The sequence below is a fragment of the Phocoena sinus genome, chromosome 9, assembly GCF_008692025.1.
Source record: "Phocoena sinus isolate mPhoSin1 chromosome 9, mPhoSin1.pri, whole genome shotgun sequence".
Classification (NCBI taxonomy): Eukaryota; Metazoa; Chordata; class Mammalia; order Artiodactyla; family Phocoenidae; genus Phocoena; species Phocoena sinus.
In genome coordinates this window covers 89223159-89250756 of record NC_045771.1, presented here as the reverse complement: position 1 = coordinate 89250756, position 27598 = coordinate 89223159, and the positions used below count along the sequence as shown (strand labels likewise).

General features: G+C 48.9%; 1 protein-coding gene across 5 annotated transcripts in view; it reads left to right on the top strand.

Moving 5' to 3' along the window:
• ATXN7L1 (ataxin 7 like 1) overlaps positions 1-27598 on the top strand; it is a 245234-nt gene that overhangs the window by 72326 nt on the left and 145310 nt on the right. For all 5 annotated transcript variants that reach the window (XR_004351333.1, XM_032642217.1, XM_032642218.1 and 2 more), the window contains one exon: positions 14525-14629. Coding sequence is in view for 4 of the 5 variants with exons in the window: in XM_032642217.1 (XP_032498108.1) it covers positions 14525-14629 (105 nt within the window). In the remaining variant the exon portion in view is untranslated. The remainder of the gene's footprint in view (positions 1-14524; positions 14630-27598) is intronic.

The window sequence follows — 27598 nt, the reverse complement described above, 5'->3', positions numbered from 1 at the left end:
ATCTCATACTGACAACCGTCCTATTATTACCATCCCCATTTTGTGGATGAGGAAACTGAGGCCAGAGGAAATTTCCAAGGAGGTGGTGCCAGGAATAAAATCCAGGCAAGCCGGCTCCAGAACCTGCCTTCCAAGCACGACACTGAACTGTCTCTGTAAAATACTGTTCCTCTGCGAGTCTTTGACTTTTGACTTAGCTAGTTCAGGCTAAAGTTCAGTTCGATTTCATGGGCATTTGAATGCCTATAAGATGCTGGCACTGGCGTAACTTACCTCATCTAATCCTCCCAGCAACCTTGTGGGGAAGATATGCTACTATTTTCCAGAAAAGGAAATGCAAATCCGGAGAGGCTCTGTGGCTCGCCCAGTGTTGCACAGAGGGCAGGGCGGGAGTTAGTTGCTCATCCCACACACAGCCCTGCAGCCACACCACCTGTTTCCTGGGTGGTTCCTTAGTCTAAAGTTAGGCGGTTGAGGCATTGGCACTCTTTTAAGCGTTTGAGTGTGTTTCTGACAGTCTTAGTATTTAACTGTTAAATGTCTGAGTCAGTATATAAAACATTAGTGTACAAATGGGGGAAGATAGGTATATCTATCTGTAAGCACCAGGTAGAGTGGACTAAGTGTGGCCGTAAATGCAAAGGACTATGCAAATACAGAGAAAGGGTTATTGTCTCTGCGGGAACCAGAGAAGGCTCCCTGGAGGAGGTTGCACTAAAGCTGGCCTGGAAGGATGTGTAGGACTTTGGTGAGTGTGCAGGGAGGGGTAAAGGAAGGGCAGTGATTGGGGAGGACGTGGTGGAAGCTGAACCTGGGACTCAAGGGTAGGGCTGGACCCCAGAGCCTCAGGAACCTCGCTGAGAGTCTGTGCCTTTTCTCCTCGGGCACAGAACTAGCTTCATGCTTGATTTGTGATTGAAGACGTTGTGACTTTTCTCCTCCAGCTGATCGATCCTATTTTCCATTACATTAAAATAGCTTTCTGTAATCTTCTCTATGGTGGATTTTGTCATCCTGGGCCTCTGTGTTCAGAAGGCTGCCGGCTTTAGGCACCAGCCCATCTGAGTAGTTGCCAGGTGTGTGTGACTGGTTTTAGCAGCCTGGATGTGATGGATGCTCAAACACTTCTTTTCATTTTCTTAGAGCAAAGGTCCTTTCTGACCCTCACGAGCACTGGTGCAGTGGCAGGTCCAGCTGGAGTCGCTCTGGCTCCCCTGTAAGCCCCCCTTTCCCAGGGGAATGCCTTGGGATATCTGTCAACAACTTCCTGCAGCCCAGCTGTCCCGATGGCTTGAATGCTTTGGACACTGATTCCCAGGGACATTAAGCAGTTCCTGCCGCTGCCCGCTGGGTATGCCAAGTGAACGCGTCTGGTAACAGAGCCAAACGGCACGTTTACCTCTGAGCTCTGGCGGCATCGTCTGGGTGATCACTGTAATCTTTGAAGGGTGCATGCGGGCTCCATACCCTTGACAAACGGCCTCGGGAAAAAAATATCACCATCTCTTTGCCAGTTACGGATAAACCATGGCCAGAGCCAGCTCTGCTTTGCACTCAGAGCCACTGTCAGGTGCCGTAGGATACAGGGGTCTCTTGCCGTAAGTGCTCTGAATAGGAATCAGCTCACCATTGCCTGGGACTCACCAGGACCCCCAAGCCCCGGGACTGCCTCGCGTTCCTGGCAGATTCTGAGTGTGTACCTCTTCTTCATCCCTGAATCTGCAAGCGGAGCATTGACAGAACCCTCACAGCTGAGCGGGGGCTGGCATGTCTGGGGTGGGCGTTTTCTTGACCTTTCACCCCACACTGCATGTTCCGGATGGCATTCGTGGCAATACCTTGATAGCTGAGGCCTGCCATGGGGCAGTCTCCTGGAGGCCTCTGCTTGCGCCTTTAAAAATGTCAACGTTTCCTGCATTCACAAGGCACCGCTGGTGGCCTTCTTCATGGACTCTGCTTTCAGTGTGGTCCACAACACATCATCTGAGAAATCACCCAGCTTGCTGTGCTGGGAGGGTTGGAGCATCCCTGTGGTAGACATGCCGGGCCCCGCCAGTCCATTTCTCAATTAATCTCTAAACAGTGATGGAAGGCCCAATAGGAAGTGCTGCTTTCATCGTTGCTCTGGTTTTAGCAGGGCTGTGAAAGCCCTCAGTGCGCATGGTTTGAATCAGGCAGACAGCCGGGGACCCCCGGCCTGCCCCTTCGCCCCGGGCTCTTGATGTTGTTTTCCTCAAGATGGAATGAAAGCCTCCGGGCCCATGCATCTCAAGAAGCAAGATGGCAGACAGAGGTGTGCCTCAGAGCAGCCTTTTTTTTTTTTTTTTTTTTTTTTTTTTTTTTTTTTTTTGCGGTACGCGGGCCTTTCACTGTTGTGGCCTCTCCCGTTGCGGAGCACAGGCTCCGGACACGCAGGCTCACGGGCCCAGCTGCTCCGCAGCATGTGGGATCTTCCCAGACCGGGGCACGAACCCGTGTCCCCTGCATCGGCAGGCGGACTCCCAACCACTGTGCCACCAGGGAAGCCCAGAGCAGCCTTTTTTGAAGCCTACAGTCTATTCAGATTTCAGAGAGAAGGCTAAATTCAAGGAGGACTTCGATTCAGACTCCTGCTTGGCTCCTGCCATGTGAGTGGAACAGACAGGGCTGTGCATGTGGCTCTCTCATGCAGTTCACAGTGCAGCCCCTGAAAACCAGCTGATGGTTTTTGCTATTGTCTAGGTTCTTTTTTTTCCCTTCTTTTTAAAATTCTTATTTATTTTTGTAAAGCCATGTCTCAGCCTTGTCACCCAAAAATGTAGCATTTGTAGCAATAAAACAGGCTGAGACTAAGTTAAGTCCACCTCAGAACCACAGTGCTCAAAACTATAGTGCTTCCTAAGATAGGAGGAGAGATGACAGAGATAAAAAGGTCGAGATTAGAGATAGATAGGATAGATAAGACACACAGGTAGATGAGACAAGAGACAAACAGAGAGATAGGGAGAGAATAGATACATAGATCAAGGTAGATGCTTTTTTTAATTTAATTTTTATTTTGTGTTGGGGTATAGTTGATTTACAATTTTGTTTCAAGTGTACAGCAAAGTGAATCTGTTACACATATACATATATCCATTCTTTTTCAGATTCTTTTCTCATATAGGTTATTATAGAATATTGGGTAGAGTTCCCTGTGCTATGCAGTAGGTCCTTGTTGTCAAGATAGATGATTGATAGAGATGATAGAGATAGATGCTATCGTCTATATAGGTATTATCTCTATAGATAGATAGCCAGCCCTCACTAACTCTTCTTAAGAATAAACCACGGGCTTCCCTGGTGGCGCAGTGGTTGAGGGTCCGCCTGCAGATGCAGGGGACACGGGTTCGTTCCCCGGTCCGGGAAGATCCCACATGCCCCGGGAAGATCCCACATGCCGTGGAGTGGCTGGGCCCGTGAGCCATGGCCGCTGAGCCTGCGCGTCCGGAGCCTGTGCTCCGCAACGGGAGAGGCCACAACAGTGAGAGGCCCGTGTACCGCAACAACAACAAAAAAGAAAAAACCACTCAGATTTTATGCTCTGTTTACCTTTTCTCTATTTATTCTATTTATCTATTTATCTTGACAAAGGGGATTTCCTTTGTAACATGGGTGTGGCGTCCTCCCCTCTTCCTCACCCATTCTTCTCCTGTTCACTCCCTGATGGACCAGTCACTGTAACGGAGGAGCTGCAAGGGAACTAAGGGACCAGTTAGTCTATCCTCCAGACTCAGCTTGCCACAAGAAAGTGGACCATCTCATATGAAAAGAGATGTTTTCATTGATTTCCCTTGACCCATTTAAGTTGTTCTCAATAGCACCGTTCTGTTCAGTCTGGAAATTCTCTTTGACCAAACCCACTGCCTTGTTCCCTGAAATATGGCACTTACCTCCACGTCACAGAGGTCTCTCTTGGGTGGAGGTGGAAAGAGGAAAGGCATCACAGACTGTGCCCGGGGACCCAACCTGGACCCTGGAGATGCCCCTGGATGGAGGTGGGAGGAGTCACCCCCAAATCAGCTGGAAACTGGCCTCACATAGACAAGCCCTTAAACTTCTCTGACCAGGGAAGCTCAGGGGAGGAAAAGCCTGTTCCAAAGAAACAAAGCAAAGCCCACTGAGGAAGCACTGTGGAAAAATGCCCAGGGAGGCCTCCTGGGTTTATGAAAACAAATATTATCTCAACTATAGTTCTCAGGTGGATGGTAATGCACACATAAAGATTTAAGTGAGCATTTAAGCTTCTAAGTGACCCAGGCAGGAGAGCCTGGGAAGGGAGGGAGCCTGTGATGACGTGTAACCTTTCCAAAGCATCGTAGACCCCTCCACTTGTCTACTCTTCTAAGTGTCACAAGGCAGGAAAGCCAGGAAGGGACTAGAACTTTCCCCAATATGTTGATGCTTCTCTTCTCTCTCTAACTGAGTCAGAGTGAACTAAACAGTCTGTACTTCCAGGCCCTTGTTGAACGTGCTGTACCCATCCTGTCCCCTACACAGAATTTCTCCCTGGCGGGGCCAGGGCACAGAGGCCAACTTGGTGAGGGGCAAACAGGGGTGTCCTGTCCACGCAGCTCATCTCTAAGCCCAAGCAACCTTTGCCGTAAGAAGTGCTTTAGCCAGGTTACCTCCTCAGCACTCAGCATCCCGCCGAAGTGCTTACGTGTTCCTCATCTGTCCTGCCGGCCAGAGGTGGCGATGTCAGGCCAGAAGCCACCAGCCCGCCAGGCTGGAATGATGGACAGGGATGTGTCTGCTGGACAGGGGAGGAGCCTAGGTGTCCCTGCAGGTGCTTGAGAGAGAGAGCCGGGGCTGGGTTGACACCCCGGCAATATTTTTAGGGGCAGTTTGTTGGCATTGTTGCCTAAGCCAGACATAGGCAAAGGGGAGCCCTTTACAGAATGGTTCTCTTGGCTACCAGGGTCATCGCTGCCCAGCAGCCAGTCAGATCCTCTGTCGGGTTGGGCTGAGATGCCTCAGTGTGCCTTGGGCTCAGCCTGGCTGCTATGCTGGTCCAGAGCTGAAACAGGAAGGGGTGGGAGGAGTCTGGATCTTCCAGGCCCTGCATCACCCACCGTCCTGATGTACAAGACCCATTGCAGCCGCAGGGTGAGGAAATAGAAAATGGGAACAGAGGGAGTATCCAGGAAGCCCCCCTAAGCCCACCCCAAGCACTGGCTCTGGGTCAGGTGGGGCGGGGGGTGGGAGTAGCATGTTTGCCGGGGAGGAAGGAGCCAGCCTTCATGAGCCTGGCATGCTGGGGTCAGGAATCCACCACGGGTGCGCGACAGTGGCTGCCCGCGCACACCTCCTTCGTAGCTTCACGTAGCGCTTGTCTTCCAAGGAGCTCCCACCCAGAATGAACAGACAGATATAATCATTGACCTTGTGATCTTAGCAACATAGATATTAGGGCAATATATTGTCATCTACAACTTGCCCCTTTAACAGGAGAGAAAATGAAGGAATGTGGGAAATAAATCAACTTCTTGGGAACTTCAGCCTAGTTAGCTTATTAACATCTATTAAGGGTTCACCATGCGCCAGACTGATTGGCTGTGGACACGTTAAGGGTATTAAGTCATGACTCCTGTCTTCAGGAAGATCCCAGTGTGGTGAGAGGGGTGTAAACCGGTGACTCCAGTGCAGCCCTAAGAAAGCTCTCGTCACAAAGCCGAGGGTGGGCAGGGAGGGAGGGGAGGAAGGAGATCCCACCTCCTCTCTGGGCTTCTGAAAAGGAGACTTCCCAGAGGGTTGACTGGTGAGTTGGGGAGGCAGAAGGTCATAGATAATAACATGCTGTATTTTTTACATCCTTCCCGTGTGCAGCCCCTTCACAAACGTGTCGTTTCATCCCGGATGAGAAAACAGAAGCTTAGAGGGGGTTATGGTGCCAACGGACAGAGGCAGGATTTGAACTCGAGGCTGCCTGAGTCCAGAGCCCAGCTCTCAGGCGCTGCGTTTTTCAAGGCCCACCTGTCATAGTTTTTGTTCTCAACTCAGGGCTCCGATCACCTCCGGGTCCAGCCGTCCCAGTCTCTCTTCCTTCCTTGTGCTGCGAGGTGTGAGTGGGGGAGAGGCTGGTGACCACATTTTGTTCTTTTTGAATTTTCCTTGAGGGGAGTTCAACATTCTGCTAGGGGAATGGGAGGTGTCAGGTCTGAGGTCATTGCTTTGAAGACCCCAAATTATTTTGTTCTGTGACTTTAAGGGGAGTTGAGGGACACATAGAATCACGCCATCAGAGCGAAGGAGAAAGGTCCCCCCCCACCCTGCCTCATGCTTTCCATTTGACATAAGTGATTAAAATAGAGCTGAAAATTCCACTAGAAGAGAGAAAAGATACATTAATAAAAACTGTATAATGAGTGTATTAAGATTAATGGGAGAAAGGAAGGCCTTTAGGACCAGCCTCTCCCAGTGTGAAAGGTGCTTCTACTGAGTGGCAGCCGTGTCCGGATGTGAATCCATGCTTGGAGGCAGCCGTGTGTGTCCTTGAACCACGGTTACTGTTCTTCTCAGTAATCTCCTGTCTGAGTTTATGTAAGTGGAAGCCCTCACATCAAAGCCACTGCCTGCCCAGCTCATCCTTTTGGTAGTTTTCCAAGGAAGTCCAGTGGCACCCGCTCTCCAGCCATCATCACAGGGTTGTCACATCCGTAGGTCCCACCAAGGTCTGTGGATCCGTTACCCACCACGGGCAGAGGCTCACGTTTACCTTCCTGGAGACGGCTCGGTGTGTTGAAATCACGTAATCTCAATGTTTGTCATTACCTTGTTTTTTTAGGGTCCATTCAGAAGAGAAGCCTAATTTTAAAAGTATATGAAACCGTTGTTATACTAGAGGCATATGCTACCTTGACATTTTCATAATTCCTATAGCAACCAGGGTGGTTTCACAACCCCAGAAAAGACTTTGGGGGAAACTTGAGTCTGTTTTCTGGGGCTTTTTTGTTTTTTTTCCAAGAAGCTAACGTTCAAATTGTCTGCTTTGCTGTCTTCCTTTTCCCGCTGCGGGATCTTCTGATCTTCTGCAGTGAGCACAGGCATCACGGATTGCCGATAAGCTGTCCCCCAGCCTTCAAAGCTAGTCTGCTTCTAGCTGCTTCTCTGTGCAGCCTGTGCTTGACTTGGCATTCCCATTTGCAAAGGGAAGGAATCACTCTTCCTTAAGTTTTTCATCTTTCGAGCTCTCACCAGTTGTTTCTTCGTAAGTGCCCAAGTCTTGAGCTTTGGAAGGTGTCCAGGGGCAAATGCAAAAGTGCACAGAACCTAGTGTGATCCTGAAGCCACAAAACCAGCTGTCTTTCCATCTTAGAAACGAGTCCTGTACAAATAGCAAATTGGATATGTCACCCTGTCTGTTCCTTTACTTCAGCCGTTTTCTCGAAGTGAATACTGGATATAAAGGAAAGTTAATACGCTCATGACTCTCCTTGTCGGAAGTGTTCCCCTCTGAAAGCTGTTTATAAAATGCTGCTCCCATTCTGCCAATTTCTTTTTCAGTATTGACTTAAGAAGCAGGTTATCAACTACACCAGAAAATCAGAGTTATTATTCTTTTTTTAAAAAATAAATTTATATATTTATTTATTGTTTATTTTTGGCTGCGTTGGGTCTTCGTTGCTGTGCACGGACTCTGTAGTTGCGGCGAGCGGAGGCTACTCTTTGTTGTGGTGTGTGGGCTGCTCATCGTCGTGGCTTCTTTTGTTGCGGAGCACGGGCTCTAGGAGCACGGGCTTCAGTAGTTGTGGCACGTGGGCTCAATAGTTGTGGCTCACGGGCTCTAGAGCGCAAGCTCAGTAGTTGTGGCGCACGGACTTAGTTGCTCTGTGGCATCTAAGGGATCTTCCCAGACCAGGGCTCGAACCCGTGTCCCCTGCATTGGCAGGCAGATTCTTAACCACTGCGCCACCAGGGAAGTCCCACAGAGTTATTATTTTACCTTCGTAGGAACCGTTCTGGTGTCCTAAACTTTCTCTTCTTCCACCCCAGCTGGGTTCTGTCCCCTCCATCCGTCCTCTGCCATCTGAGAGAGGAGAGGGGCAGAGGGATGTGGGAGGGAGGCGTTCAGGGGAGTTGAAGCTGTGAGAGCCAGACTAGCCCTGTGGGAACCTAAGTGCTATGGGGAGGCAGGCCTAGGATGCCAGACGAAGTCGATAACATGAATGCCATTGACGACTGACTCTGCTGCAGGTGAGACTTCCACCAGAAGTAAAGGAAGAGAAGCAGTAGAGAACTGCCTGCTTTAAACAGGCACTGAGAACAGCCTGTGTGTGATCCATGTATGAGCAGCATTAATCGAATACTCTGAGCCTAATGTGTGAATAATCTCCATGAATAGCCCTTAAAGAATAAGCATTAAGTTGACAGACGTTGAAGAGAACTTCATTCTCCACTCCAACATCCCCACTCCCCCTCCCCCAGGACCATTCTCACCACCAGAGCTGGACAAGTGGCAGCTTTTTGTGCTCATTTGATACAGAAAGTGATCAATATGTTCACCTGGCTCTGTTGTGCGTATGTTTCGGGGTTAATGATCAATATCATTACTATAATTTTATATTAACATAATGATTTCCTCCCAAGTGCACAGAAGCCTTTCTGCATCCAGTGTGGTAGATGACAGATATAATTTTCTCCATTTCTAGAACTAAGGAAATTGATCCAGGGAGGAGTGATGGTGGGTGCTAGTCAGTGGTGTGCTGGTAAATATTTTCACAGCTAGCTCTCCAAGAGAAGCAGCCCTGGTTTGTAGTGGATGCTGATTACCATGGTGTAAATACTCCCACCTTGGCTGATTCAGGCCACCGACATGCCTCACTGAATGCAGAGTTAGGAAGAGATACAATCAGCTCCTGTGAGCTGGCACGGCACTCTCCAGAATATAATTGGCACAAATTTATGGCTTCAGACACCCAGGTGACTCCTAAGGACCAGCTCCAACCTCTGTAAATGCCCAGTTAACTCTCAGGCTCAGCTCAGCCTCTAACTCAGTGGATTGCCTTGAAGAGTGTTTTCCACACTTTGAGTTGTGACCCATTAAAGGGTCAAGAAGTTAATTTCAGGATCTTAGTGAGCTGGGCTTCCCTGGTGGCACAGTGGTTAAGAATCCGCCTTCCAACGCAGGGGACACGGGTTCAAGCCCTAGTCTGGGAAGATCCCACACGCCGCAGAGCAACAAAGCCCGTGCGCCACAACTACTGAGCCTGTGCTCCAGAGACCGTGCTCTGCAACAAGAGAAGCCACCGCAATGAGAAGCCCGCGCACCGCGGCGAAGAGTAGCCGCAACTAGAGTAAGCCCACACATGGCAACAAAGACCCAACGCGGCCAAAAATAAATAAATAAAATAAATAATAATAAAATTTTTTTAAAAAGATCTCAGTGAGCATTTTTTTCAATGAAATAGAACAGAATAAAATAAAATGAGTAGACCAGAACATACAGTGTAATGTACATGTTCCAATGAGAGATGATGGATAGATGGATGAGTGGATAGATAGGTAGATAGGTAGATACATAGATAGATAGATAAAATAGGTATGTATTTGTGTATAGTGAGTTGGGATTAAAAAGAACAAAAACAAAAAATACTGACCTAGAAGCAAGAGTATCTCTGTTTCCCCATCTGCAAAATGGAGCTATGGAGCTTGCTCTCACCTTTGCCATAATCAGCCCAGGAGGATGACTAAGGTCACCTCTGTGACAGTGCCATGGTGGTACTATCTGATCTATCTGATCAACAGTTGATTCATTTGCAGGGGCAAAATGGGGCAAAACAGACAGGCGTGGCTTTGTCTGTTTGGGAGATGGATGAACACTGTGATGGGCACAGTCCCATCACCTTTATGCACGTTTTCTCGGGGCCTGACCACAGCCTAGAGAGTGTCCTCCCAGTGGCCCTCAGCCCTCATCTGTCCACGCAGTGCACGATGGTGTCCTTGCACACAGGAAATTCTGCAGGTTGGAGGGAACGCTGAGGTTCCCCGGGAGGCTGGCTGTGAGTGGTTACACAGGAGAGTCAAAGAATGTGCTGGCTGGAGCAACTCTCCCACTGGAATGAGGACAAGTTAGTTTTGAAAAATAGGGGAGAAGACCTTGTTTAAAGCTTTTTCCACACATTCTTCTGAATCCCTGGAGGAAGAAAATACAAAGCCAGGCAGCTTTTATGAGCCTTCACAGCAACCCCATGAGGCAAGAACTGTGAGCCCCATTTTATGGAAGGGGAAACTGACACTCAGAAAGGTTAGGCACCTGCCCTGAAGTTGCACAGCAAAGGACACTGCGCTCTAAATCCCTCCTTCTGACCCCAGGCCTGTGCAAACGCCAACGGCTCCCTCGGAGCCCGTTAGTCATGCACGGAAGCGTTCCAGACTGGTTTCTTCATCTTTGAAATGAGATCTTGCTCTTATGAAACACGTGGCCTTTTGCTGAGATGGGAGTGTGGGCTGTAGAGTAGGAATCTCATCCTACTTTAAAGATCACTGCCTTGGGATCTCTTACCTTTGTTTCCTTGCCTGGAAAGTGGGATGATAGCAACTTTGTGGGTTAGTTATGAGGATTAACTAAGATAATGTAATGAGATAACAAAGTCTAGAAGGATATATATTAACATGCCAACAGTGGTGGTTATCCCGAGGTGGTGTCATTACAGGTGGTTTCACTTTTCCCTTTCCTTCCCATCTTCGTTCAGTGGTGCACTGGTAAATGTTTAACAACGCGGCTTTCCAAAGAAAAGAGAAGATTTGTAATGCCCGTTTCCGTGGTATAAATACTCTCACCAGGGCTTCCCTGGTGGCGCAGTGGTTGAGAGTCCGCCTGCCAATGCAGGGGACACGGGTTCGTGCCCCGGTCCGGGAAGATCCCACATGCCGCAGAGCGGCTGGGCCCATGAGCCATGGCCGCTGAGCCTGCGCGTCTGGAAGCCTGTGCTCTGCAACGGGAGAGGCCACAACAGTGAGAGGCCCGCGTACCGCCAAAAAAAAAAAAAAAATACTCTCACCAGGGCTGATTTCAAGTTACCACCTTGATCTCACTGAACAAGTTGGGAGACTTGCACAGTTGGCTCTTGAAAGCTGGTACAAGCCCACGTCAACACACCCCTGTTTTAAACTGTGAGCTGCCAGCTCTATTTGGGTGGTAAATTGAGAGAGAGAGAGAGAGGGAGAATTAATAATAGGATGCCTAGCATGATGCCAGACATAGTAGTTTCCAGTTCTCCCCGGCCTTCCTTCCTCATCTCCAAGCAGACAGCACAGGGACCGAGATGGCCTGGCCCCGTGACGTGGTGGTTCTGAGAAGCCAGGTGCCCTTATCTCACTCCGCATCTGCCAGGCTCTCCCAGAGCCTGGGCAGCCTGTCGAGGAGATTCTAAGGCCTGATCACCAAGGAATAATCAAGTAGGCCAGCAGGTCCTCTCAGTTTCCACAGGAGACACGCTCTGAGCAGACGTGTGCATGGTTGAAACTGCCCTGGAGGAAACCAAGGAGAGTCCCAGTGGAGTGAAGGGCCTAGAGGAGGACACCCCCAGGGTGGCCAGTCTCTGACCAGCCTAACCTTCACGTTCAACTCTCGACCTAGAGGTGCGTGTAGGGGGTGGGGTCTACAGGTTCCTGGAGGAATCCTGAAATGGGACAGCAGCTGGAGGCCTGACAGGCCTTGGGCGTATCATCAGGCGCGCAGGACAAAGGTGCAGAGGTGCGTTCCTCGCCCACAGCTCTCAGCCTCCCATACTCCGCACAGCTTCTGGTGCAGAGTAGGTGCTCATGAAAATTTTGTGAATGCGCTTTTTTGTTTTTTTAATTAGTGCATTTCTTTCATGCCTTTATAGCCTGATCTATTGCAGAAAGGCTGGAAGGCAGCTCAGGAAATGCTGTTGAATAAATAAATGTCTTAGCCCTTGCCAGTTCCTGGTTTCACATGTTCCTGGATAGAAAATGTGACTAAATCTAAATGAGATGCAAAGTGTTAATAAAGATTGCCAGTGATTTTTTTTTTAATTTCTTCTGGCTTTTCTGTATTTTTCATATGTATCCTCAAAGAACATGGATCACTTTTGTTATTAAAAAAAAAAAGACTATATATTATAAAAATAATCTGTAAATAAAATGTAAAGCGGGAGTGGTGTCAGCAATGTGGGACCGGGTGCATCCTCTGTGCGCTGGGAGGCTCTGAAGCAAGGGCCCCGGACATGCTGGGTGGGCCCGGCCTGGGCCTCCCCACGCCGCAGGCCTTTGTAACAGCTGGGTTCTCTCTCAGGCCTCCTCTTTCCACAGGCCTCCGCCTACCAGGCACTGACTAATAACGCTCCCCTCCGGTAATGTCTTAGTCAGAGTGGAAACAGAGGCGAGTCCTAGAGGGGAAATGATGGGCTGCGACCAGAGCCACGGATGATGCAGAGGCTCAGTGTGCCTGTGCCCCGGTCTGGTCCGCATCCCGCTGCAGGTGTGCGGGTTCCTCGCACGTCGAGGGGACCCAGCAATGGGGGCCCTTCTCACCCTTCCAGTCCAGCCTCCTCGGGGGTGGGGGTCTTGGCTCCCGGCCGCGTGACAAGTGGGTTGGTTCCATTTCCCTCTAAGCATCGGGGCTGCACTGGAAGCCTGTGTTGGTTTATAAATGAGCCGTGCCTGAATCAGAAGGAACTTGGCTTCCCTGTGGCCTCGCCCTGCAGCTGGGAGAACCATCGTGCGCCTGGTGGTTTTCAGTAAAGACACAGGTTGAGTCTAAAAAACGAGGGCATGGGGGTGCTGGGGAGAGGAAGCTCAGCTCTGTGACGCAAAGACTTTCATGCAGAACGTGTCTTTTATTTCCTCTGTCCGCCCTGCTCTCAGTGGCCCTGGAGCCAGGCAGCTAAGGAGAGGCCGGCAGAGTGCCCCCCACCCCACGGTGGGCAAGGAGGTATGACCACCGAATCCTCCAAGCCGACCCCTGCACACACACAGCTTTCCTGAGACATAATTCACATACACAATTCACCCGTGTAAAGCATGCTGTTCAGTGGTTTGTAGTGTGTTCACGGCGTTGTGCAGCCATCACCACTATCAATCTTAGAACGTTATTATCACCCCCAAAGAAACCCGTAGCCTTTAGCAACTGTCCGACAGTTCCCTCCAGGGCCCCTCCCCCCCACCCAAGGCAAGCACTAATCTGCTTTCTGTCTCTCTAGTTTTGCCTGTTCTGGACAGTTCATATAAATGGAATCATATAATACGTGGGCTTTGGTGACTGGCTCCTTTCACTTAGCATATGTTTTCCAAGGTTCATCCATGTTGTAGCAGGTATCAGTACTTCACTCCTTTTTATGGCCAAGTAATATCCCATTGTATGGATATATCACATTTCATTTATTTGTTCAGCAGTTGATGGGTATCTGGGTTGCTTCCACCCTTGGGCTGTTATGAATAATGCTACAGTGAACATGCGTGGGCAGGTTTTCGTGTGGACCTATGTGATTGTGTCTCGTAGGCCACATAACTGACCTTCTAACAGCGTCCATCTGACTCTGTCACTTCTTTGCTTAAAAACCTTCAGTAGCTTCCCACTGATCTTAAAGTCAGGTTCAGAATCTCTACCTTGGTCCACAGGCTTACACCTTCTGGGCTCCCCCCTTGTTCTGTTCCAGCCAAGAGGTTCTGCTGACACACAGATCTCCTTCCTTGGCAGACCTGGAACTTTCCTCTCCCTCCCCTGGCCTTTTCTCTCTCTAACCCCTCCTCAGGGAAGCCTCTCCAATGCCTCAGACAAGGTTAGGTCTACCTGCCACACACTCTCATGGGACCCTGTACATCTCCTCCTTAGGAGGTACCACTGTTACAACCAAGTGATGACTTGTGTGATTCGGTTAATTCTTCTCTTTTCTGCTCCAGCAGAGCAGGGCATTTGTTCTTGTTCACCAGTTATCCCTGGAACCCAGCATGGTCGGTACCCGGCACACTTAGGCACTCGGTAAATCTTTGCCACATAAAGAATGGGTAATGATGGTGGCTGACAAGCCACTTGTCTGGACACTTCCTTTTACCCTGGAGTCTCCCACAGGTGATGGGGAACCCAGGCAGCTGCCGAGACCGGGATAACTCCTCTGTCTCTCCGGGCTTTCTCGCCCCGTCACTCACCTGGGAGGGCTCTGCTCACGCTGAAATGGGTTTGGAGGAGCTCCCCCATCCTAAAATGACTAGAGCCTCATTGGGTCCCAGCTAACCCAAGGGCCCTCTTTCAGAACAGGGTCACTCCCCATAGCATGTGATTCCAGGCAGCCCAACCTCGCTGACCAAACCAACAGGGGTAGCCGTCTGTCTGCAAGGAAAATAAGGAGGGGTTCTCTGAGGCACGGGCTTCCCTGAGAGTAGGGAGCTGCATTAGGAGAAACTGCTTTCCCTTTCGTAAAGATGATTGCTTTCTGCACGTCTTGTTTGAAAAACTATCCTCGAGGAAATGCCAAGAAGAAACCGTCCACCTTCTGAGACTTGGTTGCTTTTTCAAAACAACCTGTTTTCCTTTCCCCCACAGATATGCACTTGTTTGGCCACTACCCAGCACACGACGACTTCTACCTCGTGGTGTGCAGTGCCTGTAACCAGGTCGTCAAGCCACAGGTCTTCCAGTCTCACTGCGGTAAGTGGACTCCTGCACCGGCCAGTGTCCGACATCAGGGAGGAACCGTCCCCTGTGGTCTGGCCCTGGGTCTGTCTTAGCCCAAGGCCATGGGTGAATTCCTCCTGGGGCTCTACCTCTGCTCCCAGGCTGCCTATCTTAGAAGCTGCAGTCCTTCTGCCCACACACTCAGTCCTGCCGGGACACCAGAGAGAAAGCCTCTCATTGTTTAGGTAGATGGGTGGTGGCCTCTGCAGATGACGAAGGGGAGGGGCAGTGGTGGCTTGAGCAGTCCCTCCTGCAGCCTCGCAACCTGACATTGGGTCCCCCTGAGAGAGGGCACGGCGGAGTCTCCCTGTATGGACACACAGGAGGGTTGGGTCCCGTGTGGGACCACTGGGCTGCTGCCCCCCGAGAAATGCATGTAGCAAAGCCACAGGTTCAGCTTCTCCTCTTCCAAGAATCATCCTTGTTAAAAAAAAAAGCCAGGCCTGTTTGGGAACTCACTTTCCCTTTGTATCTTTACATCCTTGAAGTGAGCAATTCCCTTCAGCTGTTCCACAGCAAATGCTGGTCTCCTTCAGTGCAGGTGCTGTGTGGACTTACAACAGATAACCTCCACGAGGCTGCTGCCCTATAGCAAACAAACAGCTACTGATCTGAGACAGGAAGTGACTTAACCTCTCTGAGTGGAAGTTTCCTGTCTTCACACGGGGTGTTGGACCAGCCAATTTCCAAAGTTGTCATATGCTCTGAGTTCCAGAACAGTAGTTCCCAGTCTTTTGGTTTAAAGTCTCCTCTTTTTTTGTTGAACGTAAAATCCAAATGCCCTTCTTTACTGTTAAATTTCAAAGCACATTAAATATTGTGCCTAAAAAAAAAAAAAAAATCAAAGCAATTATAATATCAAATACGCTTTTGCAAATTACACGCTTCCCCTTTCTCACACTCAGGATTTCTTATTTTACCCCAGCCCTGCAGCTATCACCATTCTGTAATAAACAGGTATAAAATAGAAGGAGGGGCTTCCCTGGTGGCGCAGTGGTTGAGAGTCCGCCTGCCGATGCAGGGGACCCGGGTTCGTGCCCCGGTCCGGGAGGATCCCGCGTGCCGCGGGGCGGCTGGGCCCGTGAGCCGTGGCCGCTGGGCCTGTGCGTCCGGAGCCTGTGCTCCACAACGGGAGAGGCCGCAACAGTGAGAGGCCCACGTATCGCAAAAAAAAAAAAAATAAAAAAAAATAAATAAAAGGAGATGGGCTTATCTAAGCTCTCTAGTAAATGTATTTGGGACTATAGAATAGTCATATATATCCTAATATCACTTATGAATATGTATATACGTATATGTCATTTACATAGCTGCATATATATGTATAACCTGCGTCTGTGTGTAAACTCTAGGTGTGTTTTGTGTTTACAATACATAGAGAATCCAGGCTTCTGAGACTCTCTGACCTGCACGGGCATAGAGGCTCCTAGAAAGTGCCGTACAAAGAGCTCTGTTGAGAGGCCAGGTCTCCTGCCCCTCCTGGCAGCCAGCTCTGTGACTTGGGGCTACTTGCTAAATGTCTCAGTGTTTGGTGTCCTCGTTTCTTCCACAAGAGGTGACTTCCGCGGGCGCTTCCAGCTCTCACATTTTCGTTTCTGGCAGAATGAGCATATGACACAGGAGCAAGTCGTGCGCTGGGCACGAGCTGATTTTCTTGCCTGAGGCTCTGTAGCAAATGACCCTTCCTTCTCCCCGGAGGAGAGAAAAGGTCAGGCCTCTCCCAGGGAGGCTGTCAGAGGCCCGGCGGTGGTGCTACCAGCTGGGGTGACAGGAGAGGGAGTCAAGAGCAGAGCAGTGGCAGGAAGATCCCACCCAACTGCTGGGTCAGGGAGTGACTGTGGAAGCTCCGTGGCCCCTGCTTCTGTTTGTCTCACGAAGATGCCGAAAGGGATCGTCATTCATTCATTCACGGGATGTGCTGCTGTTCTGGGCACTGGGGCACAGCAGTGAACAAGACAGACAGAAATCCCATAAGCCGTCACAACCTCCTCTGGGAACTTAATTCGCTGGCAGGGTCTCTGACGGCAAGAACCTAAAAGGGACCTGGGACCCCACTGTGCCCTGCAGAATTCCGCCCAAGGCAAAGCCTCATCTAGCCAGCAAAGGAGGCCTCTGGGGCTCGGCCGGGCTGAGACACGTGCCTCCCTCTGTCCTAGGCCTTTTGGTGCCAGAGCAAGTTGAGCTTAGGGGGAGAGCCAGGGGTTTTGTGGCCACCTCCTGAACAGCGGCAGTAAATTAGTTTGGGGGTTTGGGGGTCACCGATCTCATCCCCCGAAGCCCCGTCTCCATTGAGCTTCTTGCTGAATCAGCTGACAAGCAGCGATGGGGGCGTGGCCACATCTCAGCAGACGGAGGCCCCTAAGCCTCCCTCGTCTTTCGGGTACGTGTCCCGCAGATGCGCAGCCCGCACTTATCAAGGGCAGGAGAACACGAGGCAGAGCTCAGAACCAGAGCAACACTCCGGGAGCAGTGAGGATTTCTTAGTTGCCCTAAAAATTCCTCCTATAGTGTCATAGTATTTCCTTTTCTGCTCTTTCACCTCCTATGACTAGCCTCGCTGTAACCAGCAAGTTAACGAGAATGGCACTTTGCTAAGTGCCGGGCACCATGCTATATGCTTTCTTTATCTTTGAACATGTAATCCTGACCCTCTCAACACCCCCGTGAAGTAGGTACCAATGTTACCCCCATTTTGAACTTGGGGAAGCTCAGGCTTAGGAACACCTTGCCCAGGGTTGCAAAGCTAAGCAGGTGTAAAGCCTGATTCTGAACGCAGGCCGCATCGCTCCAGAGAGAGGGAAGTGCGTGCCTCGCCTGCTTGCCTAGCCATTGTCCCTCACTGCCTCCCAGCGTGGGTCACATGCCCTTCTTGTCAAAGGCCTGACCCAGTTGCCTTCCAGGTAACACATCATAGTACAGGGCTTCAGACTCGATCTTGTTAGCAGCAGAGCTTTCTCTCAAACGGAGTCTCATCTGCAGAACCCAAATATGGATATAGATACACAGCAGAGCCAGAGAGGTTGAAATTGGGGTCCCTGGCCTATTCCTGGCCTCTCAACCAGGGCTCTGCAGAACAGCATCTGAAGTTTTAAAGTGGAGAGAACGTGGGCTTTGGAGGCAGGCAAAGCAGTTCACATGACTCCCTCATTAACTGCGTGATCTCAGGCAGGTAGCCTCCTGTCTCTCCACCTGGTCCATAAGATCGGTGCGCTGCCTGCCTCGGGGGAGTTGTTGGTGCGGAATGACTGGCCAGAGGCGCCTTCCTGCAGGCACACCCAGAGCATGCGTTCATTCCTCTTCTCCCCGTGCTATCTCCCCATGGCCAGCAGCTGGACGCGATTCATCCCTCTTCATATCCATAGAATTCTGTTCTCCAATGCCTCCCACTTTCTGCCGCGCACTTCACTTATCTGTGGACTGTCTCAGCACATCCACCAGCTTCTAGGATCCCCTCGGGACTAGGGATGTACCTTTTCAGCTCTGTATTCCCAGCACCTAGAAATGCGTTCATCCATCACCGGCCGTGGCCCCGGGAAGCAGAGCTGAGGTGCAGTGGGAGGGACACAGCCCAGGGTCCAGCACACCTGGGGCCAGATCCCAGCTTGGCCTCGCCCAGCCCTTAGACCCTGGACTTGTCACCGTTTTAAATGACAGGGGCCTGGACCTGTGTTCTCTTGGAAACTTGCTCGTTCTTAGCACCTGTGATTCAGCTCCTGGTTTTAGGGATCATATATCCAGAGAGATGGATGCATGGCAGCCTTCAAGATTTCAGTGACCTGGTTAAGTTAAATGAAAAAAGGGTGTGTGTGTGTGTGTGTGTGTGTGTGTGTGTGTGTGTGTAGGCAGTTGGTTCTGAGGACTTTGGAGGTTGACAAGTAATGTGAAACAGTGAAAGCCGTTGTGGAAAAATCATGAATTTTGGAGTCAAACAGACCCAAGTTACTAGCTGTGAGACCTTGGGCTAATTACATGACCTTTCTGAGCCTCCTTTTCCTCTAAAATGAAGGCGATAGTTCCTGCCTTGCAGAGTTACTATGAAGAACAGAGATAAAGTAGTTTCCTGGCACATAGTAAGGAAATAAAGAAAGGGTAGCTATTATCGTCAATAAAGTATGCCTATTTTTTATTAAGTTGAATGTTTCTTATGAAAAATGGGAAAACCAATTCAGTCAAGTGCTTCCTGCCTTCGTTTCTCTCCCTGTCTCGGGGGATGTGTGCACAGAGGTCAGCCTGCGGACTCTGGCCTGTGATTCGTCTTCGGCTTCCCACACTCTTGAGGCAGGACTTGTTGGCCTGAAGATGGTTACATTGCCAGGAGTTCTGAGGATCTGCCTTTTATGAATATGGTTTACATTCACATGCGGCCCCAGTGTCAGCTCCTTTGGAAACACCATGAAGCTCCCAGTGTCTCTCTGGGGTCCCTGCCGAGGTCCATCTGGCCTTGGCTGCCTCCCCGTATGGGGGTCACGTGAAGCCCCGCTCCCAGCACTGTCTGCTTTCCTGTTGCTCCTGACTTTGTGCCCCAGGCTGGTGTCCGAGACGTAAAAAGTAGGCATGCCCACTGCTCAGGAGACCCTCTGCTTGACGTAGGGGTAGGGGCTCCCTGCAGACCATTTTCTGTGCCACCCTATCTGTGTGGGCCCCTTAGGTCTGTTTCCTCTGTACATGGGCCCTTTGGATACTTTTTAAACCTCTACCCAGGAGATCTAGGATTTTGAGGAATTGGTTTGTTTCTAAAGTCGCTTAGGTTAGTTGATGAGGTTATTTAGGCGTAGACAAGGGGAAAACAGAAAAAGCCTTGCCTTGGGCGTCCTGATCCCATTCGGCAGGCATCCCTGTCTCTCGTAGCTGTCCAGCCCAAGTTGTGGCTTGACGCACTGACACGATGTAGGAGCCTCGTGGTTGGGAATAGCCTCCCTGGGGTCAGTCTGCCTAGACTCAAGTCCCAGCTCTTCCACTTATTAGCTGTGTGACCTTGGGCAGGTTACTTTGCCTCTCTGTGCTTCAGTCTCCTTATTCTTAAAATGGGATCGTAGTTTATCTCGTAAGATTGTTGTGATGATTAAAGGAACTCGCACGTGGGAAGTACTTAGCACAGTGGTGGAACAAAATTTACTTTAGGAAAAAAAAGAAAGTTAAGCTATTGTTAACCAAGTGATAAGCTACAGAGATTTATAATGAAATCTTTTCCAGAGAATATTCACTTATGATTACCATGGAGTGTGAGGGTGACATTTGTGACTCTTCCTCTTGTGTCGATGCTGTGGGTCGCAACCTCAACCCAGAGAGAGTAGTATTGCCATATCTTCCGAAAAGAATCCTCTGTGTGTGGTGTGTGCGTGTGTGCGTGTGTGCGTGTGTGTGTGTGTGTGTGTGTGTGTGTGTGTGTGTGGGAGCGGGGGCGGGGGGTCCCATCTGTGTCCACAAGCCTGTATGCAAGCTCAAAACTAGGAGGTGCAAGATACCTGCAATGGAAACATATTTTTATTACTTTTAGTAGCTGCATACGTTTAATCAATTTGAAATATTATAAGTAAAGGGAAGAATAATAAGTAGATCCAAGCTGTGGTGTTGTAATTGGGTTGGGCATTTATGGAGTTGTATGATTTGCCTAAATGAAAGGAGTATGATTTTTTTTCTGTCCTTATCTCCTGATATATTTACATAATGAACTGCCATGAAGAAGAGTTTCTCAGCGACAGCACTGTTACCATTTAGGGCTGGATAATTCTGTTATGGGGGCGTCTTGTGCATCGTAGGATGTCGAACAGCTTCCCTGTATTTTATCCACTGGATGCCAGTAGCAGCCCCCACCCCCAGTCATGACAGCGAAAACTGTCTCCAGGAATTGCCAGTGTCCCCTAGGTGACACAATTGCCCCCAGTTGAAAACCACTGCCATAAAATATAACATCTCCATTTGTCCTATCATATTTTGTGCTTTTCTGTATTTAAGTTTTTCTCCACATTCAAGTGAGTGTGTGTGCACGGGTCATCAGGATAATTTCCCCATCACAGTCATATTCAAAGCATAAAACAAGATATGTTGCAGAAGTCCATAAAGTCTCAGTCCTCCCCACCTGAAAATCAAAAAAGGGGAAAAAATGGCAAAAGAAATAACCCATCCATATACACAGATCCTTCAGAGTTTTTCAGCCACATTTGGTGCTTACCCTCCAAGCAGAGAACTATACAGCCCCACACCCCATCCATCAGACAGAGATAATCGTTGGATGTCACTGCTACTTAAATAATATACATGTTAGAACCAAAGAACCTAGTTGTCACTCAGTAGACAAGAGAGGATTAATTTTTGTCCCTCTCTCTCAGAGAGGGCTTTTTATTCCCTTTTCTGATTATATTTTTGAATGCCCTTCAAGTAGCTATTTTGCATGTTGATGGTGATGCAGTAGAATTTAATGAACTGTGAGCTGAAGCAGAGGGGCTGGGCTGCAAAATACATGAGTGACAGCAGCTGGCTGCTGGAGGTTGTTACCTCCAGCCCTCCCGTCCACATCCAGGTGCCGATGCTGGGTGGGTACCCAGAGCAGCAGAGCCCAGCAGTGCCACACATGGAAGCCTCATTCATGAGGTTCCAAGGTTTCCTGCAATTGTTCTTTTTATTTTGTCTATCTCCGGGTGACCTCTGGTTGAGCAGGAAACAAACCATTTGTGCTTCTGAGCCCTAGAGAAAGTCCGTCCCTCCCAATGCCAGTGCCCCTGGGCTTCCCGGGTATCATCGCCGGCTAATTATCCTGCCAGAACTTCCTTTCTGAAAGTGTAAATTGCCACAGAGCAGGGCTGGAGTTTTTGGTCAATTAAGTTGAATTCGTTTGTTGAGATTAAATTTCTGTTGTTGTTATTGTGGGTTGTCTTTTATGAGACTAGATTATTATACCAGAGACATATAAAATAATTAAAGTAAATTGGTCTCATCAAACATATTCTTTGTCAAGTCTGACAGTATTAACTAATAAGACTTGGCAAGAACGAGTGAATCTGTGCAAACTTGATTTTGTTAGTGGGATTCTTTTTTAACCTTAATTTGATGCATGGATCCCCGATCCAGAATTAACTCTTGGCTTGATATATCTTTCGGGTTCCTTACGATCAGAAACAATGTCTGCTGTTCTTTCTTCTTATTTCATCTTTCCATTGTCCCTGGTAAAGTGCAGTCATACGAGAGATCCTAAGGAAATCCCTATAATAAGAAGATCCCTAAGGGAAAAAATCACGGACTAACAAATGGTTCTGCCTTAAATCAAGCATCACAACTGAAAGAATCTACAATAAAGTGGGACCACATTTTGCTCCACTTCAAATGTTTGTATTTTGAACTTAGCGCTGCTCTAATTAGAATTAAAGGTGTGTCTAGAACATAACAGGCTGACCTGGTCCCAAACCCTGGCTTTTCTTTTTTCTTTGCTAATGGCAGACAAAAATACCAAAGCCAACAATAAAGCTAATGTACTTATTGAGCACTTATATATGCTAAGATTTTTGTTATTTAATCCTGTTGCCACCCTAGGGTGCTGTGGTCATAGTATTCTCATCTCACAGCCAAGGACAGGGAGACTCAGAGGATTTAGGAAATTTCTTCAAAATCAGGCTGATGTTAAGTGGCAGAACCACGGTTCCAATCTATGTCTGACTCTAGATCACTTTAACCACTGTACTGGTTCAGTGTTTTGGATCTCAAACTCCCTGCAGCAGTGTAACTACACTTCCATACAGAAAGGTTGTTTTGGTCCCCTGTAGGATGCTGGAGACTAAATGCAGTGCTTGGGGGCACCTGAGCTCCCTGTTTCTTTCTCATCTTTCTAACCTATGCCACTGATCTTGTCTGCTTGTTGGCTTAGGTAAAGAACTTGGGCACAATTTTGAGGGAATTCAGAAAGGAGGAATAAATCAGTTACAGTCCATGTTTTGAGAGCCACAGCATTTGCATAGACCTTTAAATATCAAAAAGTAAAAAGAAGCAAGGTTGCAGAAGAGGTGGAGTGGGTACCACCATCAGTTCTGTCTTTAGCTTCTTGTTCATGTCCAGCAAATGAGCAGATCCATGAGACGCTCCCCCCGTCAAACAGTAGATGGTTTCCTCTAAATTCAATGGAATTCCCTTTTCTTGCATGTTTCTGTAAACCAGGTAAAATTTTACAAGTAAACAAACCAAGCACTTCCCTGGTGGTTCAGTGGTTAAGGGTTAAGACTCCATGCTTCCACTGTAGGGGGCGCGGGTTCAATCCCTGGTCGGGGGAGCTAAGATCCCACATGCCATGCGGCATGGCCAAAAAAAAATAGCATATATAATGGCTCAGCTCAAATTTAGAGATAGATTAAGAGGATCTTCATAACTTTAGCATTTTTTTTACTTTAGTATTATTGAATTCATCTTTAATTGAAAAAAAAACTTATAATCTCATTTAAGCCTGTTTCTTGAAGGCTGAATCTCTTGGATTACATTCTCCAGAGTCACATAGCTTTGATTCATTAATTTATTTTCAAAATATTTATTGAGCACCTACTGTATGCTAGGCATTGTTCTAATGCTGCAGGTGAATGAGACAAATAAGAGTGTGGGTTTTTAGGGCTTCCCTGGTGGCGCAGTGGTTGAGAGTCCGCCTGCCGATGCAGGGGACACGGGTTCGTGCCCCAGTCCGGGAGGATCCCACATGCCGTGGAGCGGCTGGGCCCGTTAGCCATGGCCGCTGAGCCTGTGCTTCCGGAGCCTGTGCTCTGCAACGGGAGAGGCCACAATAGTGAAAGGCCCGCGTACCACAAAAAAAAAAAAAAAAAAAGAGTGTGGGTTTCTTGAAGCCTGTGTTCTGGTAGGTTAGATAATGTATTGATAAACAATAATGTGATTGAGCTGTAGGTAGAGCACACCAGGTGAGGTATGTTTGAGGGCTTCAGAGAGGTGGGGGGGACCACTACTGTAGAGCCCAAAGTTCGGGCTTCATTCCAGGTGTGGTGAGAAGACACGGGAGGACCCTGTGTGAGGGAAAGACATCATCTGGTTTGTGTTTTTAGAAGGTCATTCTGGCTGCTTGGAGCCTGGGAGACCTCATAGGGACTGATGCATAGCTGTGAAGGTGGATAACAAAGGATAAACTTGAGATCTGTTTTGGAAATGTAGCTGACAACATTTGCTGGTGGATTGAGGTGGAAAAGGGAGAGGTCAACATTTAGGGTTAGTTAGAAGGGGAATGGCCAGTGACCTGGTAGGAAAAGCAGCAGATGACAACATGGGAGCCAAGAGAAGAAAGTGTTTTGTAGAGCCAGTCAAATGCCAAGCGGTTGAGTGAGAGGAGAAAAGAGAAGAGGTCGCTAGTTGCCACTAAAGGCTGCTGTTGACCTTGACAATAGCCATTTTAATGTCTTTGGATTTTTTTTTCCAAGTACAGATGACTTCATTTTTGCATCACTGATAGACTTCTTTTTAGGCTAGCAACACCCTAAGTGTTTTTCTACATTTCTGCTGAGCTCAGCTACCACCCAACTAAATTGTCAGCTGGTCCCTGTGCCCCCTGCATCCCCCTCCCCGTCCTATGGTACCGATCACTGTGCAGCAGTCACCTGTGAGCACTAGGTACTGAGCTCCCAAGCGCTGGGGCTGTGTCTTTTGCATCCCTGAGTCCCAGCCTGGAGCACATTTCCTGACTTGGGGCACAGACAGGGAGAAAGAAGGACTCTTCCAGCCCCAATTCAAGTGCTTTTGGCACTCGCCACTTTACCAAGATTCGCATACATGACAGCCATCGCAAATGCTCGTTTACTTATCCACCCCTGTTGCATACGCATGTTCACGCCCGGCACCCCCCCCCCCCAGACTAGGAGTTTCAAGGAGCCCTGTCATCGTGCTCACCATTGTGTTCCCTGAGTTAACACAATGAACGCTGGATCTACAACTGGTGCTCAATACACTTTTTAAAAAATGAATCTTGGAAGAAAGTAGGGAGAAAGTGAGCATGGAAGGAAATTGGCTTCCCAGTTGTAAGCCACATTCCGTGGGTAAGCGAGGACATTCGTTTAGAAGATGTTGCTCCTTCAAAGAGAATGACTGTCTGTGTTCAGGTGCAGTTGGAGAGGTTGATGCAGGGGAACCGTCCTTCCTCACTGAGCACTGGTGAGGCTGCTCCTTTGATCCCTGACCACAGCTGAGTTCTGGAAGGCTGACACTGTAACATGACCCCCGGCTTCTGACTCATCACTGGCTTGTCCTCGCTGTATGGGCTGCTCCCTTCCATTCCTCGGAGCTGTATCAACCGAGAAAAATTAGGGGAACAGCCATCGCTTTATTTAAATGCGAGCGAAGAATGTTGCCAGCACTGATTCGAAAGGTCATCTTGGCATTGTCCCCATCCGAAGCAATGAGCAGAACAGGGTTTCCGAAGCAGTGTTCCCTCCCCATAGTAGTGCATCTGTGCTCTGCGAGCTGGAGTTTGGGGGCACACACATGCTTGGGAAAGACCACATGCCAGATTACCCTCTGGAGGTTCTCGGCAGCTATTAGCCCATCAAAGCACTCAGAGGTCTTGCAGTAAAAAATAAAAATGCGCCTCTTTCGATTTGGAGTCCCATCGCTCTGAATTTATCAGAGTTCAACCGTGTGCACTGGGTGCTGGTGATGGTGATGATGATAATAATAATAATGCACTTTTTTGGATTAATACTGCAGTGCCACATACAAGCCCACTCCTTCATCTGGTGTCCAAGCAGAGAAACAAAGCTCTTTTCCAATCCTGGAGGAGAAACTGGCCATGAAGAGAGCCCACTATCCCCAAACCATATCTACCATACTTTATGAGTGGAAGGGTTTTCAAGGGTGGGCTTGATTATCCATCCTTTTCACCTCGCGCCCTAATGCTAGAGCCCAACTCCCATCCAAACTGCCACTCCGCCATCACAATTTTCGTTTTGGAAGAGCATCTGGAGTATTCCCTCCGGGAGCTGATTCTGAGTGCTTTGCCTGGGGTCACTGAGAGGTCCCTCCCAAAGTGTCACATATGAGGCACCATGTAGAGGCTCACCTTGGGGCTGGGGGTGGGGTCAGGGAGTCTCTAAAGAAGGTTCCCAGCCCTATTGTTTCTAAAGTCCAAGTGCTTCTTCCCATATCATGTGTATATTTACTATGGCAGGGTTTTTTTTTTCTCTTCTGGAAAAGGTGCTGTTAAGTTGATGTGGCCTCTTACCATCGGTGGCATACTGGAATTGAGGAAATCCTGTAGTGAAGAGCTTGCCCAAGGCCTTTCCTTTGGTCTTTCATGGGGCCAGGCACTACTGAAAAATGAGTGCACATTGGGGAATTGCTGTGTAGGAGATGCGTGAGAAATAAATACATCCGGGGGAAAATGTAAATCGAGGGGAGTAAATGATGAAAAAATAAGTAAACAATTTCACTATGATGAATCTTACTTCACGTGGAATGAATAATCTTTTTTTTTTTCCAGAGAAAGCAACTCTGGTGTTTGTTTTACAAAACTGGAACTATGGATTTCTGTCTAAGGTTTGGTTTCTGACTAACCCTGTTACTTGCTTGTTTATTAGCATCGTAGATGCTTTACTTTTCTCTCCCAGGAATTATTTCTTCAAATTCCTGAGGCTTCTCCAGAGATGCATTTTTCTCAGATGAGTATGGCTTCCCTGGTGGGGTGGCTATAATTTTCCACTCGTCTCGTTAAGTGGCTGTCCCCACCCCGTAGGTATCCCTCTCAAACAAGCCGCCCCCATCAGGACCCCTGCTGCCCAGTCCCCAGCAGTGAGGTCCCGTTAACACCAGCCCCGACTGACCCCTGACTCAGTGACCTGCATGACAGTCAGCTCTAGGGCATCGTCTGATGGCAGCACTCTCTCCAGGTGCGTATGAATTAAGTCACCGGAGCGTTGAAAGAGGAAGGACCTGGACAGCAGCTCTGAAAATTCTTGTGCCACTTTTTCAGCTGCCCGTGTCATGTGCTTACCACTGTGACACTCACCCGAGGGGGTAGTTGGTAGGAAGCGTCTGTGCTGACAACACACCTCTGCCTAGGATACTCTTTGATGGGGGGCAGTGTTGGTGATGTTTGAGAAGGATTGGGAGACCAGTGAGGAGGCCCAGGGCAGGGGGAGCTGCCCCAACTCTGTGGCTTGTTTGTGAGCCAGGGAACCACAGGGCTGTTTTGACCACCACAGGTGTCCGTGGCACAGGCAGAAGAGCTCTGGTCCTCTCTTTTATTTTCTTACTGCTCCATCTCCCCCGCCCCTGCTGGCCCACAGAACTTGCAGACCTATCATCAATGCGATTTGATCTGTATCACCCCATCCTATATTCTATTCTTTTTAGGTTGTTTGGTGTTTTTCTTTTTAATATTTCTTTCATTATTCAGCCAGCACTGGAATTGTGTTGAACTGGAAGCACAGTCCAGAGGAAGTGGTTGGTTTGGGATTGATTTGGGGGGATTTCTCAGGGGGCCTGCTTTCTACCCCAGGGACACATGGACCTATATTTTTCTTGTGTGTCTCCTGTGCAGCATTCCGCAGTCATTTTTAAGACGTGCTTGGCCCTGTGAACAAGAAGACAGAGGGTCCCATGTAAACTGTGATCTACAGAATTTGCTCGGTTCCAGGACCCTACTGATTGTAGGATGCCACATCAGTTGAATGGCACCTTTTCCCAGGTGACTAGAGCACTGCTAGGACAGTCTCTGCGCCCAGCCAGTAGTGGCTAGCAGCAAGAGATGGGTATAGTGTGATAGGATAGGGCACAGTCTGGGGAATGAGCCAACCGCAGCTTCTGGTGCTGTACGACTAGGTTGTAGTTAACCCACGCACACCCCTTCTTTTCTTCCTGGAGTCAGGTACTTCACCTTCCCTTTGGGTTAGAATTTAGTTCAAAGTACAAAATAATTTAGCTATAATGGCTTGGGGAGTTTCCTGTTTCTGGTGATACCCATGACAAATGTCA